This window comes from Herpailurus yagouaroundi, unplaced genomic scaffold, assembly GCF_014898765.1.
Source record: "Herpailurus yagouaroundi ecotype Mexico unplaced genomic scaffold, PumYag 215, whole genome shotgun sequence".
NCBI classification, from domain to species: Eukaryota; Metazoa; Chordata; class Mammalia; order Carnivora; family Felidae; genus Herpailurus; species Herpailurus yagouaroundi.
Window position 1 is genome coordinate 6843709 of NW_024412446.1, and position 27655 is coordinate 6871363.

At 52.0% G+C, this 27655-nt stretch overlaps 1 protein-coding gene across 5 annotated transcripts; it reads right to left on the reverse strand.

Moving 5' to 3' along the window:
- Positions 1 to 10113: 10113 nt before the first annotated feature.
- Positions 10114 to 27489, reverse strand: FLOT2 (flotillin 2). 5 transcript variants are annotated; one of them, XM_040455373.1, is made up of 11 exons: positions 27326 to 27489; positions 20611 to 20692; positions 17565 to 17655; positions 13812 to 13935; positions 13281 to 13399; positions 13050 to 13163; positions 12829 to 12948; positions 12525 to 12739; positions 11932 to 12115; positions 11474 to 11623; positions 10114 to 11396 (listed from the first exon to the last, which is right to left on the reverse strand). In XM_040455373.1, exons 1-11 carry the CDS (start codon positions 27372 to 27374, stop codon positions 11358 to 11360), a joined length of 1287 nt encoding a protein of 428 aa, XP_040311307.1. In that variant the 5' UTR covers positions 27375 to 27489; the 3' UTR covers positions 10114 to 11357. The 5 variants fall into 5 exon arrangements, with proteins under 5 accessions (XP_040311307.1, XP_040311306.1, XP_040311309.1 ...); XM_040455372.1 differs by lacking the exon at positions 17565 to 17655 and adding an exon at positions 14933 to 15023 and having other exon boundaries at positions 27326 to 27488; XM_040455375.1 differs by lacking the exons at positions 17565 to 17655; positions 27326 to 27489 and adding exons at positions 14933 to 15023; positions 16140 to 16205.
- Between the last annotated feature and the right edge of the window lie 166 nt (positions 27490 to 27655).

Sequence of the window (27655 nt, forward strand, 5' to 3'; positions counted from 1 at the left end):
CTCCCTAAGTCTGTTCACCAGCTCCCACTTCCTATTCTCTGGGTCAGTGGGAACCCCCATGTCCAGACTCGGGCCACGACCTCCAGTCTGCAGGCACAGTCATGAAGGGAGCTATTGGATGGGAAAAGATCACCAGGGAGCCTGGATGTCCCTCCCTCCTCAAATCCTTCCCGCCATCAGCCAGACCCTTATTTCCCTCCCTCCCCACCAGGACAACCTGTCTGCCTCACAGCTGCTGTGGAAGAGATAGGCAGCCTGGATTATCAGGCCAGACGAGGCTCCTCATGACAGTTCCCCACGCCCCCCTCCCTCCGCCCCCTTCTCCAGGCAAAGGTTCCAGGGCCCTTAACCCCCTCTGTGCTGGGCCCTCAGGCCCAGGGACTAGGAATAGCAGGGAAGGGGGTGGGCCCTGTGCCCCCGTATCCGGTTCCCAAGGCTGAAGTCATGAGCACAAGGGCATAGGGAACAGCATCACCTGTGTCCTCCCGGAGCCCAGTCTCCAAACTGGGCCCTCTTCTGCCCATCCTGGGTACGTGGCAGCCTTAGGTAAGGAGGGACAGCCTGGGCAGGTCTCTAAGGGCTTACACCAAAGGCCCTATACTTTTTACTCTCCCTTCCCAAGGCTGGTTCCCGGCTCTGGGGATGGAGGCCTGGCTCCACTCTAGGGTCCACTGGCTTCAGGGCAGATGCGAATGCATCACCCCTCTCCTTCCACCCCTACATCCCGGCCCCTTCCTCCTCTCCAGCATCCTTCAAACCCCTTTCAGCAAGGCCCCTGCCTGTTTTCCTGCTGGCTGCCTTTCCCCAGGCCGCTCTGTTCATCTCCTCAGGCCAGCCACCGTCCCTGACACTAGGGCTAGCCAGGATCAACTCCTAGTTGGGCCCTACTGCAGCCAGCCAGGCCTCCCTTTCCTGAAGGTCAGCGGGAAGGAATGAAAAGAGCAGGAGTGTGGAGTCTGGGAGTCTGGCTTCCAGTCCTGCTTCTGGCACAGACACTGTGTGACTTGGGCAAATTCCATCCCACCCATGCTCCTCAGTTTCCTCGTTTGATAAAATAGAGAGCAGTAGTAGCTGTCTTCACAGGGTTAAGTCAGGGATTAAATAAGTAAAATATATACACATCATTTTAGTAATCCACTGGAAAATAACATTAAAATCGGAAGAAAAAAATAACAAGGCAAAAGGAATGCCTAGGAGGGGGCTTTATAAGCCAGCTGCCAGCAAGTAATACCAGGTGGGACATTGTAAGTGCCATGCTTGATGCCAACATGAGCTGTGTCACTTTGTCCTTGGGACAACCCCAACCATAGACGGCCCCAAGTGCAATCCCTGAACCTCTTCTCTCTGCTGCCTACACTCACTCCTTCACTGATCTCATCTGATCCCAAGGCTTTACATACCATCTACACAGTGGTGGCTCTGCCATCCATAAGACCAGGCCAAGCCTCGTCCCTAAACTAACTTGTAGGGGCACCCGGGTGGCTCAGTTGGTTGACCATCTGACTTTGGCTCAAGTCACGATCTCGCGCTTTGTGAGTTCGAGCTCCGCGTCGGGCTTGCCGCTGTCAGTGCAGAGCCCGCTTTGAATCCTCTGTCCCTCTCCACCCTACCCCTCCCCGGCTCATGCTCCCTCTCAAAGATAAATAAACATTGAAACAATAATTAAAAAAAAAAATAAACTAGGGCCGCCTGGGTGGCTCAGTCGGTTGGTCGCCCGTCTTCAGCTCAGGTCGTGATCTCGCGGTCCATGAGTTTGAGCCCCGCGTCGGGCTCTGTGCTGACGGCTCAGAGCCTGGAGCCTGCTTCGGATTCTGTGTCTCCCTCTCTCTCTGCCCCTCCCCCACTCATACTCTGTCTCTTTCACTCTAAAAAATAAACACTAAAAAAAAAAAAACAACTAAATTGTAGAGTGAATCTCCTACTTGCCAGTTTCTGTAATAGGCACCCTAGACTTAGCAAGTCCCAAACTGCAGTCTTGGTCCCATCTTGAATCTGCTCCTTCCACTGTTTTTCCCATTTCAGCAAATATCAAGTCCATTCTTCCAGACAAAACCCAAATCTGTTTGTGTTTTTGTGGGGGTTTTTTGGTTTTAAGTTTATTTATTCTTTTTTAGTAATCTCTACACCGAACATGGGGCTCAAACTCATGACCCTGAAATCAGAAGTCTCATGCTCTTCTGACTGAGCCACCCAGGAGCCCCAAGTAGATTTTTAATTAATTAATTTATGTTTTTAAAAGAATTTCTTTATTTGAGGGGGTGTGTAGAGGGAGAGAGAAAAAATCTTAAGCAGGCTCCATGCTCAAGCATTGAGCCCAAAGCAAGGCTCGATCTCATGACTCTGAGATCATGACCCTGAGATCAGAAGAGTCAGCTGCTTAATGGACTGAACCAGCCAGGTGCCCCTAGGAGGTTTTGTTGTTGTTTGTTTGTTTTTGTTTTGGCAGCTCGCTTATCTTTTATTTTTTATATTTATTTTTATATTTATTTTTAGTTTACGCCCGAATTAGTTAACATATAGTGCGATAATGATTTCAGGAGTAGATTCCAGTGATTCATCCCCTACGTATAACACCCAGTGCTCATCCCAACAAGTATCTTCCTTAATACCTCTTACCCACTTAGCCCTTCCCCCCACCCACAGCCCCTCCAGCAACCCTCAGTTTGTTCTCTGTATTTAAGAGTCTCTTATGTTTTGTCCCCCTCCCTGTTTTTATATTCTTTTTGCTTTCCTTCCCATGTGGTCATCTGTTTTGTATCTTAAATTCCACATATGAGTGAAGTCATATGATTTTTGTCTTTCTCTGACTAATTTCACTTAGCATAATACCCTCCAGTTCCATCCACATTGTTGGAAATGGCAAGATTTCATCCTTTTTGATTGCCCAGTAATATTCCATTGTATATACATACCACATCTTCTTTATTCATTCATCCTTGATCAATATTTGGGCTCTTTCCATACTTTGGCTGTTGTTGATAGTGCTGCTGTAAACATGGGGGTGCATGTGCCCCTTCAAAACAGCACAACTGTATCCCTTGGATAAATGCCTAGTAGTGCAATTGCTGGGTCATGGGGTAGTAGGAAGTTTTTTAAATTGACTTTTTATTGAAGGACAACATGCATTCAAAATATGTACAACTTGTAAGGCAATTGTCACAAAGTGAACACACCCATGTAACAATCACCCAGGACAAGAAACAGCACATTACGAGAATATCCCCTGGAGCTTCCTGTGTCCCCTCTCGGTCACTCCCTTTTTCCTGTCCAAGCGGGACTTCCATACCAACTTCTAACGTCATAGATTAGCTTTACCTGCTTTTTTTGGACTTTATATGATGGAATGGTAAACTATGCACTCTTTTGTCTGGCTTCTTTGGGTCATTATTTTGTTTGGGAGATTCATTCAAAGTGTTGCATGTGTCAATATATTTTTTAATTTTTTTAAACATTTTTATTTATTTTTGAGATAGAGGGAGTGTGAGCAGAGGAAGGGCAGAGAGAGAGGGAGACACATAACCCCAAGCAGGCTCCAGGCTCTGAGCTGTCAGCACAGAGCCTGACACGGGGCTTGAACTCACAGACCACGAGATCATGACCTGAGCCAAAGTCAGATGCTCAACCGACTGAACCAGCCAGGCGCCCCGATCGTCCACCTTTAAACATTCTCCCTTTCACCCCAGAATGGGAATTAATTAATTAAAGAAAAAGAGAAAACATTTTCAATTACCAGCATCCCATTTTTTTTCATTTTTAATATTTATTTATTTTTGAGAGAGAGAGAATGAGCAGGGGAGGGGCAGAGAGAGAGGGAGACACAGAATCCAAAGCAGGCTCCAGGCTCCGAGCTGTCAGCAGAGGCCGACGTGAAGCTCAAACTCACAAGCTGTGAGATCATGATCTGAGCCGAAATCAGATGCTCAGCCTTCTGAGCCACCCAGGCGCCCTACCAGCATCCCATTTTATATGTATGATGCTAAAATGTTAAATATAAGTTGTTTCCTTTCCTACCTCTGTCATTATGTTTCATTAAGGTTCAAGAGTGAAGTAGAATGGGGACCTTTTCTTTTCTTTTTTTTTTTTTTAATTTTTTTTTCAACGTTATTTATTTTTGGGACAGAGAGAGACAGAGCATGAACGGGGGAGGGGCAGAGAGAGAGGGAGACACAGAATCGGAAACAGGCTCCAGGCTCCGAGCCATCAGCCCAGAGCCCGATGCGGGGCTCGAACTCCCGGACCGTGAGATCGTGACCTGGCTGAAGTCGGACGCTTAACCGACTGCGCCACCCAGGCGCCCCGAATGGGGACCTTTTGTACTATTCATTTAATATCTGCATATCGCCCCAAACAATGGCATGGAGATAAGCTTTTAATTAATAGCTCTTCTGATTTTAAAGGCAAAGCAAGCTGTCAATATCCTCATGGGGATGTGATGAGCTACTTCCATTCGTTAAGATTAGAGACAGCAAACTGATATTTAGAAAGGATTATTCCTGGGACACCTGAGTGGCTCAATCAGCTAAGCGTCAACTCTTGATTTTGGCTCGGGTCATGACCTCACAGTTCGTGACATCGAGACCTGAGCTGGGCTCCGCTCTGAGAGCTCAGAGCCTGCTTGGGATTCTCTCTCTCTCTCTCTCTCTCTCTCTCTCTCTCTCTCTGCCTCTCCCCCCCTCAAAATAAATAAACATTGAAAAAATAAAAAAAGAAATGATTGTTCCCATTTGGAAATATTTCCAAAAGCAAGTTAGAAATAGAGCTCCAGGGGCGCCTGGGTGGCGCAGTCGGTTAAGCGTCCGACTTCAGCCAGGTCACGATCTCACGGTCCGTGAGTTCGAGCCCCGCGTCGGGCTCTGGGCTGATGGCTCAGAGCCTGGAGCCTGTTTCCGATTCTGTGTCTCCCTCTCTCTCTGCTCCTCCCCCATTCATGCTCTGTCTCTCTCTGTCCCAAAAATAAATAAACGTTGAAAAAAAAATTTTTAAAAAAGAAATAGAGCTCCAAATCACTGATAGCTTCTGTTGCTGTGCAGAGCCACAGACCCACTTCCCGAGCTCACTCAGCACCTGTACTGAGAGCACTGCTTTTGCTGCAAACTTAGTTCGCCTGATTAATTTAGCAGGAAGGAGGCTGTTTTGTCCTCCTGCATTTTTTTTTTAAATGCAGGAGGACAAATGTCTCTCTCTCAAATTAATAAACTTAAAACATTTTTAATCCTGAAAGAAACAAAAAACAAAAGATATGCTTATGTTCAACTGTAGTAGATTCTCTCAAATATATTTTCAAAGTGGTTTTTCCATCTACATTTCTTCCAGCAGTGTATGAAAGTTCTAACTGATCCACATCCTCACCTACTTGTCACTCTTTTCCGTTTTGGTCATTCTGGTGGGTGTGTAGTGATAGCTTTTTTTTTTTTTTTTTTTTTCCATTTTGGATTTAGTTCTCACTTCCTGGGGTGCCTGGGTGGCTCGGTCGGTTGAGCATCTGACTCTTGATGCTCAAGTCATGATGCCAGGGTTGTGGGATCGAGCCCCGAGTTGGGCTCCATGCTGAGCCTGGAGCCTGCATAAGATTCTCTCTCTCTCCCTTTGCCCCTCTCCCCTGCTCACATTCTCTCTCTCTCTCCCACCCCCAATATATATATAATAATTGGCACTTCTCTGAAGCCTAATGGAGTTAGGCTGCTATTCCCATTATCCATTGCTGTGTAACAAATCATCCCCAAATGTAGACGCTTAAACAATGAACAGTCCTTTTACTATCTCGCACGGTTTCAGGTTTGAGGGTCAGGATTTCAAGAAGTTGGCTGGGCAGAACTGGTTTAGATGTTCTCACGTGGATGCAGGCAGATGGGCGCTGGAGCAGCTGGGGGCTGGCCAGGCATCTGTCTCTTCACGTGGCTCAGGGCCTATCCGTGTGGTCGGTCTGCTTGGGTTTCCTCACACCATTGTCACCTCAGAATGGACAGACGGCTTACACAGTGACTGTAAAGACTGAGTATTCCAGCAAATAAAGCAGAATCTACATTGTGTCTTGTGATGTAGACTTGGAAGTCACATAGTATCACTTCCGTCATATTCTATTGACCTAAATAGTCACAAAAGCCTACTTACTCAGCTTCAAGGAAGGGGGCATAGGCTCTGCTTCTAATTGGAAAGACTGTGAAAAGTTACAGTAAGAGGAACGTGTAGAATGGATAACTGTTGCCACTATCTTTGCAAAATATGATCTGCCACGTTTTTTTTTTTTTTTTAAGCTTATTTATTTATTTTGAGAGAGAGGAAGAGAGAGAAAAGGCAGGGGTGGGGCAGAGGGAGAGAGAGAGAGGGAGAAAGAGAATCCCAAGTAGAGTCTGTGCTGCCAGCACAGAGGCCAATGCTGGTCTTGATCCCGTGAACCATGAGATCACGACCTGAGCTGAAACCGAGAGTTGGAGACTTAACCGAATGAGCCACCAAGGCACCCCTGCCACATGTGTTTCCATACATTGACTGACCCTTCTGTGTATGCTGGGGCCCATCATTTGTCTGTTTTTCTGCCTGGTCATCTTTTTCCTTATTGATTTGTAAAATACATTCTGGATGCTAGGTTTTTTTTTTTTTTTTCCTTTCCAGATATATGTATTGCAGATATATTTTCCTATATTCTGAGGCTTGCCTTCTCCGTCTTTCAGTGGGTTTTCATGTGTGTGCATGAAAATTTTTATTGAGCTAACTGTAGATTCGCAGGCAGTTGTACGAAATAATATGGAGAGATTCCTTAGCCAGTTTCTCCAATGGTGACATTTGCAAACAACTACAGTATAATATAACCACAGCCAAATATAGGATGTTGACATTGATATAGTCTCATTTTATTCGGATTTCCTGTTTCAGCTGTGCTCACTTATGTGTGTGTCTGTTAAGCTCCATGAAATTTTACCACCTGTATATGTTCATGTATCCACCACCATGGTAAAGTTACGGGAAGATTCCAGCACCAGGGGCCCTAATGTTTATAACCACACCCACTTCTCTTTTGCCACTCCCACTCCTGGGAGCCACTGATCTGTTCTCCATTTGTAAAATTTTGTCATTTCAAAAATGTCAGACACATCTCACACCCATTAGGATGTCTACTTTAAAAAAAAAACCAAAAAACAAGTGTTGGCAATGATGTGGAAAAATTGGAACTCTTACACTGTTGGTGGAAATATAAAGTGGTACGGCTGCTGTGGAAAACAGTATAAGTCCTCAAAAAATTAAAAATAGAATTCTCATATGACCCAGAAGAATGGAAAGAAGGATCTTGAGGAGATATTTACACATTCATGTTCATAGCAGCATTATTCACAATAACCAAAACATGGAAGTAACCCACCCAAGGGTCTATCAATGGATGAATGAATAAACAAAATATGGTATATACATACAATAGAATGTTATTCAGCCTTAAAAAGGAAGGAAATTCTGGGGCACCTGGGTGGCTCAGTCGGTTGAGCGGCGGACTTCGGCTCAGGTCATGATCTCGTGGTCTGTGAGTTCGAGCCCCACGTCAGGCTCTGTGCTGATGGCTCAGAGCCTGGAGCCTGCTTTGGATTCTGTGTCTCCCTCTCTCTCTCTGTCCCTCTCCCGTTCATGCTCTGTCAAAAATAAACATTTTTTTTAAAAAATTTTAAAAAAAGGAAGGAAATTCTGACCATGGTACAACATGGATGAACTTTGAGGACATTATGCTAAGTGAAAGATGCCAGACACAAAAAGATGACTACTGTATGATTCTACTTACATGAGGTACCCAGGGTAGCCAAATTCATAGAGACGGAAAGTAGGTTGGTAGTTCCTAGGGACTGAGGCAGAGTTATTGTTTAATGGGTACAGAGTTTCAGTTTAACAAAAAGAAAAGAGTTCTGGAGATGCGTGGTGATGGTTGCATAATAGTGTAAATGCACTTAACATCAATGAGCTGTATGCTTACAAATGGTTAAGATGCTAAATTTTATGTTACGTGTATTTTACCACGATTACAAATAAAAGTTATATAAGTGAAATCAACATGTAACATTTTGGGATTGGTTCTTTCGGTTTAGTGTAATCCCTGGAGATTAATATGTCTTTTAATAAATATTCTTTTTTTTTAAATTAAAACCTTTTTCCCGGGGCGCCTGGGTGGCTCAGTCAGTTAGGCATCTGACTCTTGATTTCGGCTCAGGTCATGATCTCATGGTTTGTGAGTTTGAGCCCTGCATCAAGCTCTGTGCTGACAGTGGGGAGCCTGCTTGAGATTCTCTCTCCTCTCCCTCTCTGCCCCTCCCCTTGTCATGTTCTCTCTCTCAAAATAATAAACAACAAATATTTTTTTTCCTTCTGGTATTTATTATTTAAAGTTTATATTTATTTATTTTGAAAGAGAGAGAGAGAGCAGGGGAGGAGCAGAGAGAGTGAGAGAGAGAATCCCAAGCAAGCTCCCTGCTGTCAGTGCACAGCCTGATGCAATGCTTGAACTCACGAAGTGAGATCATGACTTGAGCTAAAATCAAGAGTCAGACACTTAACTGAGCCACCCAGGCTCCCCTATTTATTTTTTTTAAAGTAAACTCTAGGGGCGCCTGGGTGGCTCAGTCGGTTAAGTGGCCGACTTCGGCTCAGGTCATGATCTCACAGTCCGTGAGTTCGAGCCCTGGGTTGGGCTCTGTGCTGACGGCTCACAGCCTGGAGCCTGATTCGGATTCTGTGTCTCCCTCTCTCTGACCCTCCCCCATTCATGCTCTGTCTCTGTCTCAAAAATAAATAAACGTTAAAAAATAAATAAAATAAATAAATAAATAAAGTAAACTCCAGGACTCCTGGGTAGCTTAGTCGGTTGTGTCCAACTTTGGCTCAGGTCATGATCTGATCTCACAGTTCATGAGTTTGAGCCCCGCGTCAGGCTCTGCACTAACTGCTCACAGTCTGGAGACTACTTCAGATTCTGTGTCTTTCTCTCTCTCTGCCCCTCACCTGCTGTGTTCTTTTTCTCTCATAAATAAACATTTGAAAAAAAATGTTTGCTTACCCTAAAGTCCTGGAGATATTGTTATTTTCTACACATTTATTATCCTACTTTACACATTTAGAACTACAGTCCATCTGGAACTGATTTTGTGTACAATGTGAGGTTCAGGGTCAAGAACCACTTTTTTCCCCTCCCACAGATATCTAGTATCTTTTATTGAAAAGACTGTCCTTTCCCATAGCTCTGCATTGCCACTTCTGTCACAAAACACATGTGGATCTAGGGATGCCTAGATGACTGTCAGTTAAGCGTCTGACTCTTGATGTTGGCTCATGTCATGATCTCACGATTCGTGAATTTGAGCCCTGCATCAGGCTCCGTGCTGACAGTGCAGAGCCTGCTTGGGATTCACTCTCTCTGCCCCTTCCTTGCTCATGCACACTCTCTCTCAAAATAAATTAGAAGAAAAAAAGAAGGGGTGACTGGGTGGCTCAGTCGGTTAAGCGTCCAACTTCGGCTCAGGTCATGATCTCATGGTCCGTGAGTTCGAGCCCCGTGTTGGGCTCTGTGCTGACAGCTCAGAGCCTGGAGCCTGTTTCGGATTCTGTGTCTCCCTCTCTCTCTGACCCTCCCCTGTTCATGCTCTGTCTCTGTCTCAAAAATAAATAAACGTTAAAAAAAAAATTAAAAAAAAAAAAGAAAAAGAAAAATACTAAAGCCCAGAGAGATAAAGATAGTTGCTCAAGATCACACAGGTGGTAACAATAGAGCTAAAACTTAAACCCACGCAGTCTGATTCCAGAGTTCACGTTCTTAACGCCTGAGAAACGGGCTCCAGTACTGAGTGAGGCTCAGGGTGGACACAGTGGGGAGATGAGCCGGGCAGCCCCTTCCATCTTCTGCCTGCGATGGAGCCAGGTCTCCCAAGGCTCAGATCTGGACACAGCACCTGGGCCAATGGCCACCCTGCCCCAGGATGCTGCTGGGGGCAAGGCCAGTGTGCTGATGCCCTCCAGTGGCTACCATGGGGAAGAACAGACAAAGTGTAACTGTGAGGCTGAGTGGGCATATGGGCAGGGGATGTCCCCTGGTTAGTTCTTGCTTCCTAGTCTCCACTCTCACAGAAGAGACGATACAGGGCATAGGCATAACAGATCTTTATTTTACCAGAAGGGACAGGCAATGGGGCAGTGCAGCATCCAAGCCCCAGACCAGACATGCAGCATCCACATGCAGGAACAGCTACACAGGCTGGGGCAGAGCCAGAAGTGGGACACTGGGACTGCTGGACACCCACAGCATCCCTGCCAGGATGCTTGGGCCCCGGGCTCTTCTGTCTCCACTAGAGCAAGAAGACAGAGGACTGGGCTGCTTCCCCATGGCTGGAACCCTATCACTCTGGCCAGAAGGAAAGATGGCACGGGGGATATGACAGAGTCTGGCCAGTCTACAGCACTCAACTCTGTATAGGGTTGGCACAGCCCTGCCCACTGGAAGGGCCTGGCCCGATACCCAGGACAGCACAGCCCTAGCAGGAAGACGGTCTACACACCTTCTAGTCCCCAGTGGGGCTAGACCCTGATCCCAAAAGAGTTTAGCAGAGTTGGGACCAAGCCCCACTCCACCTAGTAGGGACATGTCCATGAAGGGGACTTCCCTGAGCACAAGCAGGGGCCTCCTAAGGCAGTAGTAAACTGAGGGAGCTGCTATAGACAGGAGGCCTTGCCTCTGCCCCTGGGTAGAGAGAGAGAGGTTAAGGTAGGAGAGCAGGCCTGGGGCTGGGGGAGGCTGAAGTAGGGCAGTGCCCGGCTAGGCCGAGGGGGTCTGGAGCAGGTGAGGCTGGGGACTTCCTGGGGTCGGGTTTAGGGCTGGGAAGACCAAGCCAAGAGAAGGGAGGGTGGCCATCCTACCCAGACCCTCCGCACCCATGCCGAATTTTGGCAAGGGCCACGGGGAGGATGGACAGATGCACAGAGAACTTCAAGGCACCAGGATTCTGAGGAGCAGCAGGGCTACTGCCCCCCGAGACAGACAGTGATTATAATACACGTCTTTAGCTTAAACTACATGATGTGTGTAGAGGGTGGGAGCAGAGAGGGACAGAAAAAGACAGACAAAGGAGGAGACGTACAGGGAGAGGAGGGTGGAAGAGACCAACGAGATGAATGTGGCAGTGAAAGTGAAGGTGTGGGGGGAGGAGAGGAAGGAGACAGCTAGAGACAGGACAGAAGGGAAGACAGCCACAGAAGGCCTGAACACGCAGCACTTCTGGTCCCTACAAAATAAGGCACCAGAGTCAGTAGCGTTCCCGTTGTCGCTGTGGTAGGAAAACGGGTGCTGGAGGGAGAGGCGGGCGGCTGCTGACGGGTGTAGGTCTTTGGGAGCCTCACGCCTGTGCGCCCGTGGCCTTCTTGATCAGGGGTATCTGCAAGGAAGGGAGGCGCCGTGAGGCCTCGGCTCTGCGGCCCGTGACTGCCCCACCCGCAGGCGGCCAGCACTCACCTTAGAGAGGTCCATGCCTGTGAGGGCGTGCACAGAGGCCGGCAGCTCGGCCAGCAGTCGGTTTACCTCCGATGTCACTTTGCTGTTGTCCCCACTGAGGACCACAATCTCATCGACTTTGGTCAGCGGGGCGGCGATTTTGGCAGCAATCTAGGTGGGGGAGGTGGGGGGAGGGCTCGGTTTGGTGCGCTCTGTCCTCCTGCCCTGCCCCGTCCAGCATCTCCCCTTCCTTTCTCCACCTCGCCTAAACCCCATCCCAGCTTGGGTGGCTCTTATTTGCAAGCCACGGTCAGTGAGACCCAGTGGGCCAGGGATGGGCCTGTGCCTGTTGCAGGGTTCCTGCCACCCCCCCCCCCACCCCACCCCGCCGAGCGCTCTCACATTTAATGTTTCTAGCCAGCCCGTCGCTGTGTTCCTGACAAGGCCCAGCCGGATCCACCCCGGGGCAAAGGCCTCACCTGGGGCAGGGCCTCCAGCACCAAGGCCATCTTGGCTGCATCCCCATATTTCTGGTAGGCCTCAGCCTTGAGCTTCATCCGCTCAGCTTCTGCCTTGCCCATCGCCTCGATGACTGCTGCCTCCGCCTCCCCGATTTTGCGGATCTTCTCAGCCTCCGCCTGTGCTAAGAGGACCTGCTTCACCCTGAAGGAGTTCAGGCCAGGCAGCATCAGTGCAAAGTGCCAGGGGGCCCTCAAGCCTTGCCTGGGGGCCAGCAAACCCTCAAGCCCTCTGCTCTGCCGGGTGTCAGGGGTTGGGGACCTAAGGAGGGAGGTGCCTTCTTCAGGCTCTGGCAGAGAGAGGCCACCAGCTGCCAGATGCAAATGGGAGAGACTAGCCAGGGACTGGCCAGGATGCCCGCTGTGCCAGGTACCATACCGGGCCCTCAGGTCTCCTTTATCTAGTTCAGCCTTCCCAACGGCAATCCCACTGGGAAGGCGGCACACCCCCACCTCAGTCAGCAGGTGCTGGGAGAGGCGGCTTCCACGCTGGGGCTGGAGAGGTGGATGGGAGAGGAGCCTGACTAGTCCCCCCCTCAGCCAGGGGCGCTCACTTTTCACCCTCGGCGATCTGCTGTATGCGGTGGGCCTCAGCCTCGGCAGGACAGCGCACTGTGGCAATGAGCTCCTTATCTGTGCGCAGGATCTCCTGTGCCTCCACTGCGATCTGCTTCTTGCGCTGTACAACCTCAATCTCAATCTCTTCCTGCCGGATCTTCTGCTGCTCACGGGCTCCTTGCAGCTCATAGGCCAGCTGGGCCTCGGCTGTCTGCGGCAGGAAGAAGGGCAGCATGTCAGAGGCTGGCTGCCAGGTCCCGAGCCCTGAGCCCCAACCTGGGATGCCTTACGACTCCTCACCTTGATGTTGACCTCCTCACTGAAAGCTGACTTTTGTAGCTCGAAGGCTCGCTTGGAGTCGGCGATCTTGGTGTCTGCCATGAACTTCACATCCAGCATCTCCTTCTTGCACTCGGCTTCCTGGCAGCAGGAGGGGCAGGTGCTGAGGGTTCCCTCAACCTACCATGGTCCCACCCCCCCGAGATCCCTGGCCCTGGGGGCAGGAAGGAAAGCCCACGTACCCGGATGCCTGCGTCTCGCTCGGCCTCGGCCACCCCAATGTCGGCATCTCTCTGTACCACGGCAGTCTGTGTCTTGCCCAAGGAGCTTAGATAGTCCACTTTGTCATACACGTCCTGGGAGGAAAGGGGGAGTCATCCTTGGGAAGAGTCATAGGTACAGAGGTGCCCCTCCTGCCAACACCCCCCTCCCAGGGGGACGTGGGGGGCTGCAGCCTTCTTATCGCACTGCACCTTGATGGTGAAGCTGAGGATCTCGATGCCCATGCGGCCGACATCAGGGGCCGCCACCTCCCGCACCAGCTTGGCAAACTGATCCCGGTCCTGATAAATCTGCTCCACGGTGAGGGTCCCTGGGAACAGAGGGATCATGGGCTGGTTCCCTGGGGGCCCAGCCCACCGCAGAAGGGACGAGGCATACAAGCAGCAGTCTGACTGCATGCCCACGTAGTGCAGTCTGAGCTGGGTCTTCCCGGGGTTTCTTCTTCACAGTATTTAACACTGAGCCTCCTCTTGCAGAGTCCAGGCTGGATGAGGAAAAGTGTCTCAAGCAACACCAGGAGCCTGGCCAGACTGGCGGCCCCTCACCTCCCCATCCCAATGCCCTCCCCTTTCCCTCAAGTCACCTGAAGTTTGGAAAGGAAACCTTGGTGGGACTGACAGACCTCCCTGCCCTGCCCCACGCCCCTCCCTGGCCCTGGCTTGGAGAGCCTGCGAGGTTCCTCAAAGGCAGCAGAGGGGTCCCTGGGAGGGGCAGGGCCTTACCAAGGATGGAGCGCAGGTGTCCCTCCAGGGTCTGCAGGACGACGTTCTTGATGTCCTGCACGTTCTTGCCCAGAAACTGCTCGCAGGCCACTGCCAGGAGCTCCTTCTCCGTCATGATCTTCACCTGCCAGTAGTCACAGAGGCACCTGAACCAGTCTGGAGGGGGGCAGATGGAGTCCCCAGACCCAGAGATGTGGAGGACGGTGGCTGTGCCCCTCCCCTCTTTTCTCAGACCCGGAGGCCTAGGGGCCAGGAGGGGACAGAGTCTGTCTGAGGCCTCTGGTGGGGAGAGCACACATGGAATTGTTACACTGACAATTTTTATCTTCACTGACAGCCTCGGGCCCTGACACGGCCTCTCTGCTGGGCACTTGGGGCTCGTCTCCCCACCCTCAGCCCACTCACTATTCCCTCGTTAGCCAATTCCTCCCATGCAGTCTCCCCACAGGTGGGAGACCTGCAGGCTGAGGGGCAGAGAGGGAAAAAAGGAAAATGAGTGATAGGGACACAGATACACAGACTAGGGAAGAGAGCCTGGACAGGGCAGGAGACAGGTCCAGGGGGATGCCACCGAGGGTGGGTATCCACCTGCCTTTCATACCCGAGGTATTAAGCCAACCACCCCTCACCAGGAGCCTATAGCATGGTTGCACCTTGCTGCCCTGTGACGTTGAGAACTGGACTGGAGCAGGAAGCCCCTCACCCTGGCCCCGAGCTGGGAACATAAAGCAGCCTCCGACAACTCCTCTGCCTCACGTGGCCTCCCCTCTGGTCCCCTTTAGCCCCCTCCCCAGGGAACAGGGAAGGCCTGGATTCTGGGGCGTGGCACTTCCAACACCTGCAAAGAATGGGGTGGGGTTAGTGAGCCAGGAGCCCTCAGCACTGGTTCTGTCTCTTGCGAGCCCGCTGAGGAGAGAAGGGGTGTCTGTTAGTCCTACTGAGTGGCCAAGAGGCCGAGTGAGCACATTCCGGTGACGATGACCCTCTCTTGGAAGGGGGGCAGGGGAAGGGGCACTGGAGGGAGACTGCCCCTGGCTGCTGTCCTCTCCTCCTCCCCCCAAACCCCGGCACAGGGACGAGGCAGCTCAATGGACATGCGTGGGGCTGCTGAGTTACTATACCTGGGCGACACCCGTCACAGTTAAAGCTACCCCCTCGGCCGTCTCTACGTCCTCGCAGCGGGGCTGCAACGTCATAATCTCTAGGGAAATCCTGCCAAGAAATGCAAAACAGGGGCATGGGTCTGGGGGCCCAGGGCCTGGGGTGTGGGGAGAGTCCAATACCTCACTGCTCCGACTGGGACAGGCCAGGGGTCCTGCTGCAGAGGGTGGGGTGGGTGCTTTGAGGGGTCGTAGTCAGGAGTCTGTGGGGAGATGGGTGGGAAGGCAGAGCAGCGCGGGTGCAGGTGGCTCCGGGGGAAGCAGTGTAAGTGTTCTGCCCACGGCACACATGTCTGCTCAGATGAGCCTGGCCTGCAGAGTAGGGAAAGGAAGTAGAGCAGTGGTGGTGGGCGGTCTGGGCCAGTGCGGAGAGTCCAGGTGTAGCTGTGTGTGTGTGTGTGTGTGTGTGTGTGTGTGTGTGTGTATGTGTCCTGGGAAAAACACGTAAGTGCTGGTACTCCGAGCTGGGCTGTGTGGGTCATCCACGGATGCCATCTGAATGTCCCCCCAGGGGCCTTCACCTGTCCTCAAGGCACCCCGGGAGGCTGCCCAGAGAGCCCTGCCTACTAGCCTGGCGTACTAGGAGTATGCCCGCTGCTGGGCCGAGACAGAGGTGACCCTGCGTCTGCGCCTGGCCAGGGGAGTCCTGCCTAGTCCCTCCACCCAGCAACAGGCTGGACTTGAAACCTACCCTCTGGGGTTGGGCCCAGGTGGCTCAAGTGGGGAACCGGGGCTGAGGTCACACGAGGGCATCCTGGCCCAGACAATCTCCAGGGTCCACATCACCCAGCTTAAAAGGGACATAGATATCTGCAGTTGTCTCAAGTCAGTAGCAGTTTGGAGGCAGAGCAGGGTTTCTTTAGCCAAGGGTGTCGAGGGAGGCTGGGACCCTACCGGTTCCACACAAAGTGCTCTGAGTTTCTCAGGCCTCCGTGCCGAAGCCTGCCTGCGCACAGCTACAAGGAGTGGGTAAGGTGGGGACAGTCCCCTTCCCCGTTAGAGCCGGCAGGCTGGGTGAGGAAGGGAGAGGTGGTGCGGGGTTGTGCCTGAGAAGCCGGAAGGGCAATTTCCAGCAAGGTAAGGGGATTGGTAAGATGATGTTTGGGCCCTTCCGGTCTGGGCGCCCAGCATGCAGGCTCTGAGGGGGCAGGGGCTTTCCGATGCTCACCGCAGTGCCTGGAACTGGGAAGGCGCTCAACAGGGAGCTGCTGAGGGAAGCAATGAAGATGACCACCTGCATATTACAAAGAAAGCGCTGGGAGTTACCGAACACCCTGGCTCAGGAATGGGTTTCATTGGCTACAGCTGCATGGCAGTGAAGAGTGAGACATCGGGCCACTTGCTTTTCAAAGTGAGACTGGGGAGCACCTGGGTGGCTCAGTTGGTTGGGCGGTCAGCTCTCGGATTTCGGCTCAGGTCACGATCTCACAGTTGGTGGGATCCAGCCCTGTGTTGGGCTCTGCACTGATAGCGTGGAGCCTGCTTAGGATTCTCTTTTTCCCCTCTCTCTGCCCCTCCTCTGCTTGCTCTCTCACATTCTCTCAAAATAAATAAATGAACTTGGGGTGCCTGGATGGCTCAGTCGGTTGAGCGTCTGACTTTGGCTCAGGTCATGATCTCACAGTCAGTGGGTTCGAGCCCCGCACTGGGCTCTGTGCTGACAGCTCAGAGCCTAGAGCCTGCTTCTGATTCTGTGTCTCCCTCTCTCTCTGCCCCTCCACCACTCATGCTCTGACTGTCTCTCTCTCTCAAAAATAAACATTAAAAAATTTTTTTAAATAAAATAAATGAACTTTAAAAATACCACACACCCATGTGCGCACGCATGCACACACACACACACACACACACACACACACACACACACACAGAGTGAGACCAGATTAATAATAAAAGCTTAGGTTTTTCTAGCACTTCTTTTCCAAAAATCTCAAAAAGCCCTCATGTTGTTTGACTTGCCTTTCCAATATCCCTACAGAACACGTAGAGGACATGATTCCCCTACTTCGCACACAGGGAAACTAAAATCTTAGTGACAAAAGATTTTCTCAAAGCCTTCTCAACAAAAACTAGGAGCAGGGAATGGCCAAGGCTCATTTTGCTGATGCCTGGCAAGGAGGTCGGAGGAGCCTAATGAACAGAACTTTTCATGGGACCCATTTTCTGGCCTTGTGAGAAGGAGGGCTAGGGCTCGACACTGGGGTGTCAGCATGGACGGAAGGCTGGCAACGGGCTCCGCAGGACCTGGAGTGGTTGGGACTGAACCCTTCCTGTCCAGACAGCCGAGTTCTGGCACACAGGGGCCTGTGTCTCCTGCCTCAACTTACCCCTTGGCATCCAAGGACATTCACTAGTGGACCTGGGAGGGGTTCCAGAATCCCTTGCTCTTTCCCCACTAGCAGCCCCGGTCAGTGAGGGCAAGGGAGCTGGGGATCTCTAGGGGTCCATCCTGGCACCCACGGCAGCACAGGCGGGAACAGAGGGGAGGGAGGCACACTTTCGGAGGGGAGTCCATCTGGCTCCTGCCTGCCAGGCCCCGCTGGGCAGGAAGAGAGAAGGTTAGACACAGAGGAGGAAGCAGGTGGGTTATTACCTGTGCAACCCCTGTTACGAATAGCGGGACCCCCTCCGACGTCTCAATATTCTCACAGCGACACAGGATGGTCATAACCTCCAGAGACAGTCTGAGGAGCAGCCAGGGGGAGGGAGAGGTAGGGAAAGGAAGGGGTAGGAGGGGACACAGCAAACACACACAGTGGTTACCAGACAAGCAACGATGCCGGATGCCTGGGGCAGGGCGGGGTTGCTCTTAGTACTTTAGCCCTCTACTGCCAGCTCAGCCTAGGGTTGTAGGGGGACAGAGGAAGGCCCCTTGCTGGCCTGAGGCCTCTGGGTCTCTTTTCCCATACTCCTCTAAGGAGGAGCGGCTGGGCTGGGGAAAAAGCCTACGACCTGAGGTCAGGAGGCCTGTGCACAGGGCACCTGGGTTGCCCACCACCTCACTTTCCCAGGAAACTCCTGGCAGACTCCTGGCAGGAGAGTCTGGGAGACTTAGTGTCAGCTCTACTCTCCAAACACAGGCAAACCTGTGTTTCCAGAAATTGGACAGAAGAGGCCACTCTGGGGATTAATGAACCACAGCAAATACCAAATCCTGCTTGGGTTTGTGTTACATATCACTAAGTAGGCAATTTAGGGCCAGGAAAGCCCAAAGAAAACCTTGGATTTTCTGATTTGGGGGGCTAGGTGTCAAGGAAGGCTGGAGGAGAAAGCGTGTCCCTCCCACAATATTCACAGGGACAACTGGGAGGTGACGGGGTAATTCACTTTGGGATTTCCAAAGTTGGGCAGAGGCAAAGAGAGTCATGGCAAAGAAAATGAAGCGTCTTGAAGCTGTTTAGGCCACCCTAGCTGGGCCTCCCTCGCGCAGCATGTGTGTGCGAGTGAGTGCAGGGTGGCAGGCCAGGCAGAAGCCGGGATGCTGACAGTGTGGACAGTTTCCTTCAACCAGAAGAAGGGAGGACAGTGGCAGAAGCTGAAGGAGCAGAGGCAGGCGGACTGGGGGATGGGGGTGGGGGATGGGAGCCCCGCCTCACCCAGCACAGTGCCAGTCCGGGGGGCTCTGGCCGTGCAGGTGTGGAAAGGTTGCCTTCATTTGAGCCCCTGATACTGGCACTCCTTGGCCTGAGAGGACTCAGACAGGAACCCACTAAGCTCTCTTCTGGGGAAGGAGGAGAGAGGGAGATAGGAGAGAGGGAGGGAAGGAGGGAAGGAAGGAGGGAAGACAGGAGGCTGCAGCTCAGATGCCAGAGGTGGAGGATTCACTCAGGTAAGGGAGAGAGCTGCCACATCAGGGCCTCAGGACAGCACAGGATGTGGCGGCAAAGTGCAGCAGGCAGGGTTTCATCGAGCCTGGCGAAGAACGGCTGACAACGGAGGTGGGGGACCTGGAGGGCGGTGTGCGGAAAGTATCTCGAAGGGGAGGCTAGAATCCAGGCTGGGTTAGAAGTCTCTACTCTGACCTGAGGGGCTCTTCCTGCCGGCCTAGGGAAATAGAAGCCCCAGCTTGTAGAGACGTCCTTCAGGTAGGCTAGGGGTCGGGGAAGGGACTGCCCTTGGACACAGAGCCCAGGAAGGGGCGGGCTCCAGGCTTAGACCACCCAGCAAGTGGCACCAGAGGGAGAATGCTAAGCCTGGGTGTGTGAGGTCAGTTTCCCAGGATGACGTACAAGGCCCTCCACTCTCCACTCCTTACTTCCAAACGTACTGTCAGAGAAGCTTGGCTCTCCTGTCCTGGGACTCTGCTGCCTGGAGCAAAAAGCAGGAGGGGGTGCCAAGAACGTAGAGAAAGGGCTGCAGGCGGGTCACCCTAGCAGTGGATGCCTGCGCGGGACAAGTCTCTGGGTAAAGTTGCAAACTCTCCAGGACTGGCTGTACCGCAGTGTCTGGACGACTTACTCGGTCATCCCAGGACTGCAAGGCATGTGGGGTGGTGTGACAGTACCTCTGGAGAGGGCACCCCATGGCTTCCGACAGGCCACTGGCCCACTCAGGAGGGCCTCGTGTCCTCCTGAGAAGAAGTTGTGATCACTACTGGTTATACTCTCGGACACTTTTGGCCTTGAGCCAGGAGAGTCCCCCAGGATTCTTCAACTCGGGCAGAACAAAGTGAGGGGAGAGCAGAGGGGGTTACGGGAAATCAGTGAAGTTAAAAAGGTGACCTGCTTCCCCATGGCCCTGACCCTGGCCAACACCCTCAGTCCCCCTGGAGTCTCAAGCGTAGAGCTCGGCGCAGCCACGGAGGGCCTCTCTCTGCTGACTGGGGGGGGGCTGGGCCAGAGGGGGATTTCCACCGCAATGGCCGCTGTTTTCCCTCCGGGGTGGCCATCACTTCCCCTCCCTGTTGCGTGGGTCCTGGCCTGGAAGGATCTGGGCATAGTCAGGAAGGGGGTGACGGTGGAAAAGTGGCTGGCACACCTCTTCTCCTTGTGGGTAGGCAGTGAGGGAGCCAGGAGAGGCCCAGGCCAAGTCTGGTCCCGCTGAGGGTTCTGGGGGAGCCCCAGGGAGAGCCGGATGGTGGGCCCTCTGGGGGGCTGCAATGTCCCTTCCTCTGGTGAGTCTTTCCAGACTGACTGAGGAGGCCCAGACCTGTTTTGCCCAGCCCGGCACCAGTTCCTTAGATCCCCACCCCCTGTCGGTAAGCTGCGGCTATCATGGAGCCCTTCACAATGTGCACCCGTCATTCTCTGCCCTTTAGCCCTGCCTACACTGTCCAGGCCTGCACGGGTGAGGGCGTGTGTGGGTCTCTTCAGCCCTTCCTCTCCACAGGGAATAGGGCTGCAAGAATAACTGAGTTAGGCTCAGGGAGTCAGGATTCTGCTTGGGCATGACCCTGGATTCTCTGGGACAGAAGGGACGTCTCCAGTGGAAAAAGCATACCCACTAAGGAGAAGGTGCCCGCAGACAGACCCCCTGTGTCCCTGTGCAACCCATCTCACCTGCTTCTTAGAAGGCCCCCAGCATGGGAATGTGGCAAGGGAGGATGCTCTAGCTGACCGGGGGGTGAAGCGGGGAAGGCTGGAAACCCTTTCCTCCCTTGCCCACCAGGATGCCAGGTTCCCCAGCCCCTGGGCCCTTACCTCTGAGTGTCGGAGATACACCACCAGGCCCAGGCCCAGCCGCCAAACACGTACTGTTTATAGTCAGAACCACAACAGCCCCCTGGAGAGCAAAGCAAACCACTGCTGGTCAGTCAGTTCTTGGGTTTGTCTACCCCCCATCCCTCCAACAGCAACTCTGGGCCTTTACTCACTCTGACAGTTGACAAACCCCACTGTTGGGTGCTGAGCTTACACAAAAATGAGAGACAGATAGGGGTGCCTGGGTGGCTCCGTCGGTTAAGCCTCTGATTTCAGCTCAGATCATGATCTCGCAATTCGTGAGTTCCAGCCCTGCACTGGGCTCTGTGCTGACAGCTCAGAGTCTGGAGCCTGATTTTCCCTCTCTCTTTGCCCTTCCCCCAACTGCTCTCGATCTCTCCCCAAAATAAATAAACATTAAAAATTTTTAAATAAAAAAAAAAGGGAGACAGACAATTTGGTAGACAATTTGCATAGAAAGAAGGCTATCCAGTGAGTGGTTCCACATGTAAGCACTTTCAGAGAACAGAAGTCAGTGGGCAGGAGTGAGCAGGAAAAGCTTCATCTTTCATTTAACCATTCATTCAGCAAACAAGGAGACTGTTTCTGTGCTAGGAATAAAGAGATGAAGATACGATTCCTATCTTTTTTTTTTTTAATTTATAATTCCTGTCTTTTTTTAATGTTAATTTATTTTTGAGAGAGAGACAGAGCACGAGTGGGGGAGGGGCAGAGAAGGAGACACAGCATCCGAAGCATGCTCCAGGCTCTGAGCTGTCAGCACAGAGCCCGACGTGGGGCTTGAACTCATGAACCGTGAGATCATGACCTGAGCTGAAGTTGGATGCTTAATCGACTGAGCCACCCAGGCGCTCCTACAATTTCTATCTTGAAGGAGGTGGGAACTTTTCCTGAGATAATTGTAATACCATGTGCCAGGGAGTGTGCAGAACAAGAAGGGGTGCAGGGCACACGGGGGGCGGGGGGGCACTGGGAGGCTGAAGGGAGAGAGGTGTCTTGGAGCCAAGATGGGATCCTTGCTCATGCCCAGCAGACACATCTCAGTAAGGTTGGTTCTCTACTTCCAGGGCTTCAGAGTGACTGTGTACTTCTTATGGGAGTGAATGGGGAAGGCAAGGCCTCAAAACAAAGGCCAACCAGTGGTACCAGTGGCAGAAGTGGAGACAAAGAGAAAAGGCCTAAAAAGGAAGTGGTTCATTCTTATGGGGCGCCTGAGTGGCTCGGTTGGTTAAGCGTCCGACTTTGGCTCAGGTCATGATCTCACAGTTCATGGGTTTGAGCCTCGTGTCAGGCTCTGTGCTGACCGCTCGGAGCCTGGAGCCTGCTTCAGATTTTGTGTCTCATTCTCTCTCTGCCCCTCCCCCGCTTGTATTCTGTCTCTCTCTGTCTCTCAAAAATAAACAAACGTAAAAAAAAAATTTTTGTTTAAGGAAGTGGTTCCTGAAAACTATATCAACTAAACAGAATGTTGAATCGGGCCCCAACTCGGATCCAGCTGTAGATATGTCCAGCATGCTGGCATAATGTCTATGCAGAAGTGAGAAGAACCAATTCCTGAAATTCTTGTTGTGAACTGATAATACCAAAATTATTCACCGAGTTCAAGAAAACTTTAGTAAAAGCTAGAGGGGCAGTTTCCTTGCAGTGCAGAAAAATGTGCAGGAAACATGATTCAAAGGAAATGGGATTTGGGAAAAAGCCAGTGGGTGTCATCATTTCTGTATTCACAGACTTCAGTTTCCAGGAAAGCCTTAGGGTGTGTGCCTCCAAAGGTCAAGGGTGAGGGGTAGTTTCATGTAGCTGGGTTACAGTGTCTCTGAGGACCCACAGCGGGGTACAAGCAGGGTAGAGGGGCAGAGGCCAGATCATAGAGTGTCTCACGTATCAGGCCAAAGAGCTGGGTGTGTGTGTGTGTGTGTGTGTGTGTGTGTGTGTGTATATGTGTGTGTGTGTGTGTGTATGTGTGTGTGTGTGTGATGGCGGGGGGGGCGGGTGGTCACACAAGGATTTAAGGTGAGGAGCAACAAAATTACATTTACCTTTTAGAAACACCACTTTGCACAAGGTGGAAGAAGGGGGCAGGGTGGCCAAGGAGATTGGGTAGAAGCCTCTTGCAGTGACTTAGGCAAGACATGGTGGCTGATGTCATGGAGTAACTTCTAGAGCAGTCTTGTCCAAGAGAACTGAGGGGGTGGAAATGTTCTATGGCTGCACTGTGCAATATGGCAGCCACTAGCCACATGTGCTTCTGAGGACTGGAAATGTGGCTGGTACAACCGAGGAACTGAATTTCTAATAAAAAAAATTTTTTTAAGTTTATTTATTTTGAGAGAGAGAACGCGCATACACATGGGAGAGGGGAAGAAAGAGAGGGAGAGAGAATCCCAAGCAGAGTCCGCTCTGTCAGCAGAAAGCTGGACTCAGGGCACGATCTCATGAACTGCAAGATCACAACCCAAGCCGAAATCAAGAGTTGGACATCTAGGGGCGCCTGGGTGGCTCAGTCGGTTAAGCGGCCGACTTCAGCTCAGGTCACGATCTCGCGGTCCGTGAGTTCGAGCCCCGCGTCGGGCTCTGGGCTGATGGCTCAGAGCCTGCAGCCTGCTTCCGATTCTGTGTCTCCTTCTCTCTCTGCCCCTCCCCCGTTCATGCTCTGTCTCTCTCTGTCTCAAAAATAAATAAAACGTAAAAAAAAAAAATTAAAAAAAAAAAAAAAAGAGTTGGACATCTAACTGACTGAACCCCCCAGGCTCTCCTCTGATTTAATTTAAATTTAAGTGGCTATTGGCTACCACATGGGTGCACCTCCAGAGTACAGGTTTGAGTGGGTGGTGAAGTCAACAACGGAACCAGAGACAACACAGAGAACAGGGAACTGGAGACAAGTTTTGGACAGGTGGAGGTGAAGGACAAAGACCTCACTAGTGCAGAAAGCCTGTCACCTTAAAGAACTGGTGTCTGAGACTGCTCCCCGAGAGCCAACCCAGTTTCCTGGGCCTGCCTCTGTGCACAGTGTGCAAGGAACTGAGCCAGAAGTCCAGGGAGTAAGGCGCAGCCCCGCAGTGTGAGTAGGGGAGGAAAGAGGCCTATTTCTCTGGGGGGGAAATAACTGTCCACAAGGCTGTTGCTCAAGGGAAGCTAGCGTAGGCTTCTCTGCCCTGGGGAGTGGGGTAAGGGAGGCCTCTAAGGACAAGCAGTCAACCTGAAACCTAAGCCATCTCGGGATCTGGAGAAACCGAAAGGGTCAAAAATCACAGCTTGTTTCACTTTGGGCCTGGTGAGGGCTGGGGCCTCCAGCGGGCTCCAGGGCACTTCTCACTGTGTTGGGGGTGGAAGCGGTAGAGGTGGGGTGGGATCGCGTGGGGGAAGGGGGTGTCCACCCTATACCTTTAACTTATTCTTTGACCTTGAGAGCAGGCTGCCACAGCCGAAGCTGGGCCTTGGCCAAGGGCAACATGGCCAAGTTCCCAGGGGTAGCAACAACAGGAAGCTCGTACTGCCAGTCTGCCCCACCCCCAGCAGCTTCCTGCCCTGAAAGGCATCTCCCTCCCAGATTCCTGGTCACACTGAGCCTGAGCACCACGCCCAAGAGAGGACACTCAGGTGCCCCTTCCTTGACGTCCCTAGCTTTCACTCTCTTCACACCTGGAAGTTTCTTCTAATTTTATCTCACTTTTTCTAACTCAACTTACTTGCCTTTGCCCTGTCCGTATCCAAGCTGAAGAATTACACGCCAACCTCTGTTCCATTCTTAGCCCCTCCAGACCTAGTCCATCTCTCTACCTTCTCAGGAATATTCTGCTCCCTTCCTGCCTCTCTTCTACCTTCTTCCCACTACTCCAGAAGACCATACTCTACAAGGGGGATTTAGTCTCTTTTGAGCCACAGCCACTGTTAGTAGTCCAGCAATGCAGGAATGTTGATAAATGCATAAAATACATAAGAAACAATTATATTGAAAGTTTATTATTTATTTATTTGTCAAATAATTTTGTCAAATAAAAATTTATTTGTCAAATAAAATAATTTATCAAATTATTTATTAATTTGATAATTATTAAAACCACCAAATGTGTGACATGTAATACATAGTAATAGGTGTGAAATAGTAACACATTAAATAATAAAATCTAGTGGTTAATAACTAGCTAAACTTCAAGTACTGATGAGCGTAAATATATATATACATATTTTTTAAATCTAATTTAACATAGGGGCGCCTGGGTGGCTTGGTCGGTTAAGGGTCCGACTTCGGCTCAGGTCATGATCTCACGGTCTGTGAGTTCGAGCCCCACGTCGGGCTCTGTGTTGACAGCTCAGAGCCTGGAGCCTGTTTCAGATTCTGTGTCTCCCTCTCTCTCTGCTCCTCCCCTGTTAATGCTCTGTCTCTCTCTCAAAAATAAATAAACATTAAAAAAAAAAATAAAAAAAAATCTAAGTTAACATATAGTGTAGTAATGCTTTCAGGAGTAGAATTTAGGGATGCTAAAACTACTCACTTTTTAAAGAAATTTTATTGAAATCCAAGTTGGTTAACATACAGTGTAGTGATGGTTTCAGAAGCAGAATTCAGTGAGAGCATAAATGACTTCAAAGGTACCTGCTACAATGGCAGTATGGTAGGAAAATACCTGCTAATGTTAACATGGATTGTGGCTGACATTTATAATCCGAAGAAAGGCTAACTTTCAATTAAGGTTAGTGACAAGGTCGGGAGCATGTCTTTCCCCCATCCAAACGCACAGACCTCTAAATTCTACCCACGGACCCCAGGTTAAGAACCTCTGACCTAGTGCAGAGATGAGAGAAAGATGTATGGTGTTTGGATTCCCCCTTTAAAATTGCTGAAAGGAGAGAGAGAGAGAGAGAGAGAGAGAGAGAGAGAGAGAGAGACACAAAAAGGTTTGATATTACAGAATGAAGAAGGGAGGTTAGACAACCAGGAAAATCCTCCAGCCTTTTCAGGTGCAGAAGATGACCAGGAGATTTAACGGCATCCTTCTCAAATTGGGCTGAATGTGATGCCTCCAGACCTAGATAGATGCAGGCTTAAGTAACCAGGTGGGGGGCAGGGCTGGGAGTGGTTGCTCTGCCCTGCTCTGCTGGGAGTTCTGTGAGGGAGAGCTGCATCTCTATCCGTCTGATCGGCTCAAATCCCCAGGTTGTTATCCCGAGCCTTATCCCTCCCTCTTCTCTCCTACCTTTCCTTGACTACAGCGCCCTCAATTCTCGGCTCGGCCTCCGCTCCTTCCTAAAACAGGGGAGGGAGGCCACTGCATTGGCCTCTGGCCAGAGGACCAGATTTCCGGCAAGTGGAAGGTACAGAGCAGCCTAACTCAGGTGCTCCTCTCACCCCTTAGTCTCTCCACAGGGACAGGATTGGAGCTTTTGTCTCCTCAGCTCAGGGTCTGGACTTCCAGAAAGAAAAGTCTACAAGAGAAAGTGCCATGCAGATTTTCAGGTTCTCAACGTCTTCTTTAGGACTGGGGTCTGGGAGACAGGTGCAAGTCTGGCCTCAGTGCTCTCTGGGGGTCTCCCTCCTAAATCCCAAGGCCACCTCTGGTCTTGTCTGCTCTTCCCTACAAGAGTAGGAGGGTCCTGATCAGGGAGGGCCGGGATTTCCTGTCCCAGTGGAGAGACTGATTTTGAGATCCAAACCGAGCCAGGGGCCATGTTTTGGGGTAAAAGTTCCCAGTGGATTCATCACACCTCCCCAGGGGGCAGCTACAAACCCTGGTCTAGCTCACCCTCTTCTACCCACTTCTGTAGCCAGCCCTAACAACTCGGCACACAGGCTGGAAATTGACATTGATAGTAGGAAGTAAGACCTGAAGGATTCCTGCAGCCACAGGCCTCCAAGCTGTCAGGAAACCACCCTTCCCAGCACCTGTGAGCCAGCCAGGGGTTGCACAAACTGGTGGCTTGAAAGGCTTCAGCCACCTTTCAAGATACCCAAATACACAATTTAAAAAGCAGCCTTAAGGCAAAGATACCTCTCCCTTCCCCAGCACAGCAGTCAAGCCCCACCTAAGCTCCCAGAAATTCTGGAGTCGGTAGCATTTTGCAACCGTGGCGACACAGCCCAGAACCCGGTTTCTCAACCTGTAGAGGCCGCACCCGCATCTCCGGGGGTGGGCAGTGCCAGTAAACCCCAGCAAGCCCTAACCCGCTCAGAATTAACGGGAACAAAAGGATCCCCGTCCCAGGGCCCCATCCCCAGGCAGGCACCTGCCCTCCAAAGCCTCGAGACCCACCCCAAGGGCCGGGCCCTGGAATCCAGCCAAACCGCTACGTTCTGGGAGCCACGGGTCCCCTCCCCACGGCCTCAGTTCGGGACCCCCTAGGCCACAGTGGAGTAGAGGGGAGGAGACCGTGCCCAAGGAGGAGGCGGAGACAGGAGGGAATAAACACGGGAAAACACGCAGTGGGAGGGAGAGTCTCGAGGGCTCGGAACACCGCAAGTGTGAGAATGGGGGGTCCCCTCCTGTAAGGTTCTCGGGCCCAACACCCGCGCCCCCACCTTCCGCACTGCCCTCCGCCCTCTGAGCCCCTCCCCGGCCTAGCCCGTCCCCGCTAGCTCCCCAGCCCCGCACCCACCCCGCGCCCCCTCTTCACCCACCTTCGCGGGCACAGCCCGCGTCCCAACCCTCTCCGCCCCGGCGCCCCAGACCCAACCCCCTCGCCGCCCTCTCACCTGAAACCACCAGCGCCTCGTTGGGCCCCACCGTGTGGCAATTGCCCATGGCGCCGGTGGGACGGAGGGCCCGCGGGGAACGCAGAGACCTGTACGGCACGGCCCGCACCGCCCGCACCGCCGGCCGCGCCCAGCCTATCCCGCCACCCCCAGCGGCCGCCCGCGCGCCCGCCCGCGCCCCTCCGCGGCCGCAGCCCCACCGGAAGTGTAGCGGCGGAGGGCGGGGCCGGCGGGCGAGAGGCGGCAGTCAACGCGCTTCAGTTCCCAAGGCCCAGCTCCACAGCGCCCGGGAAGGCGCCCCCCACTCCCCTCCCCCCGGCCGCCTGCATA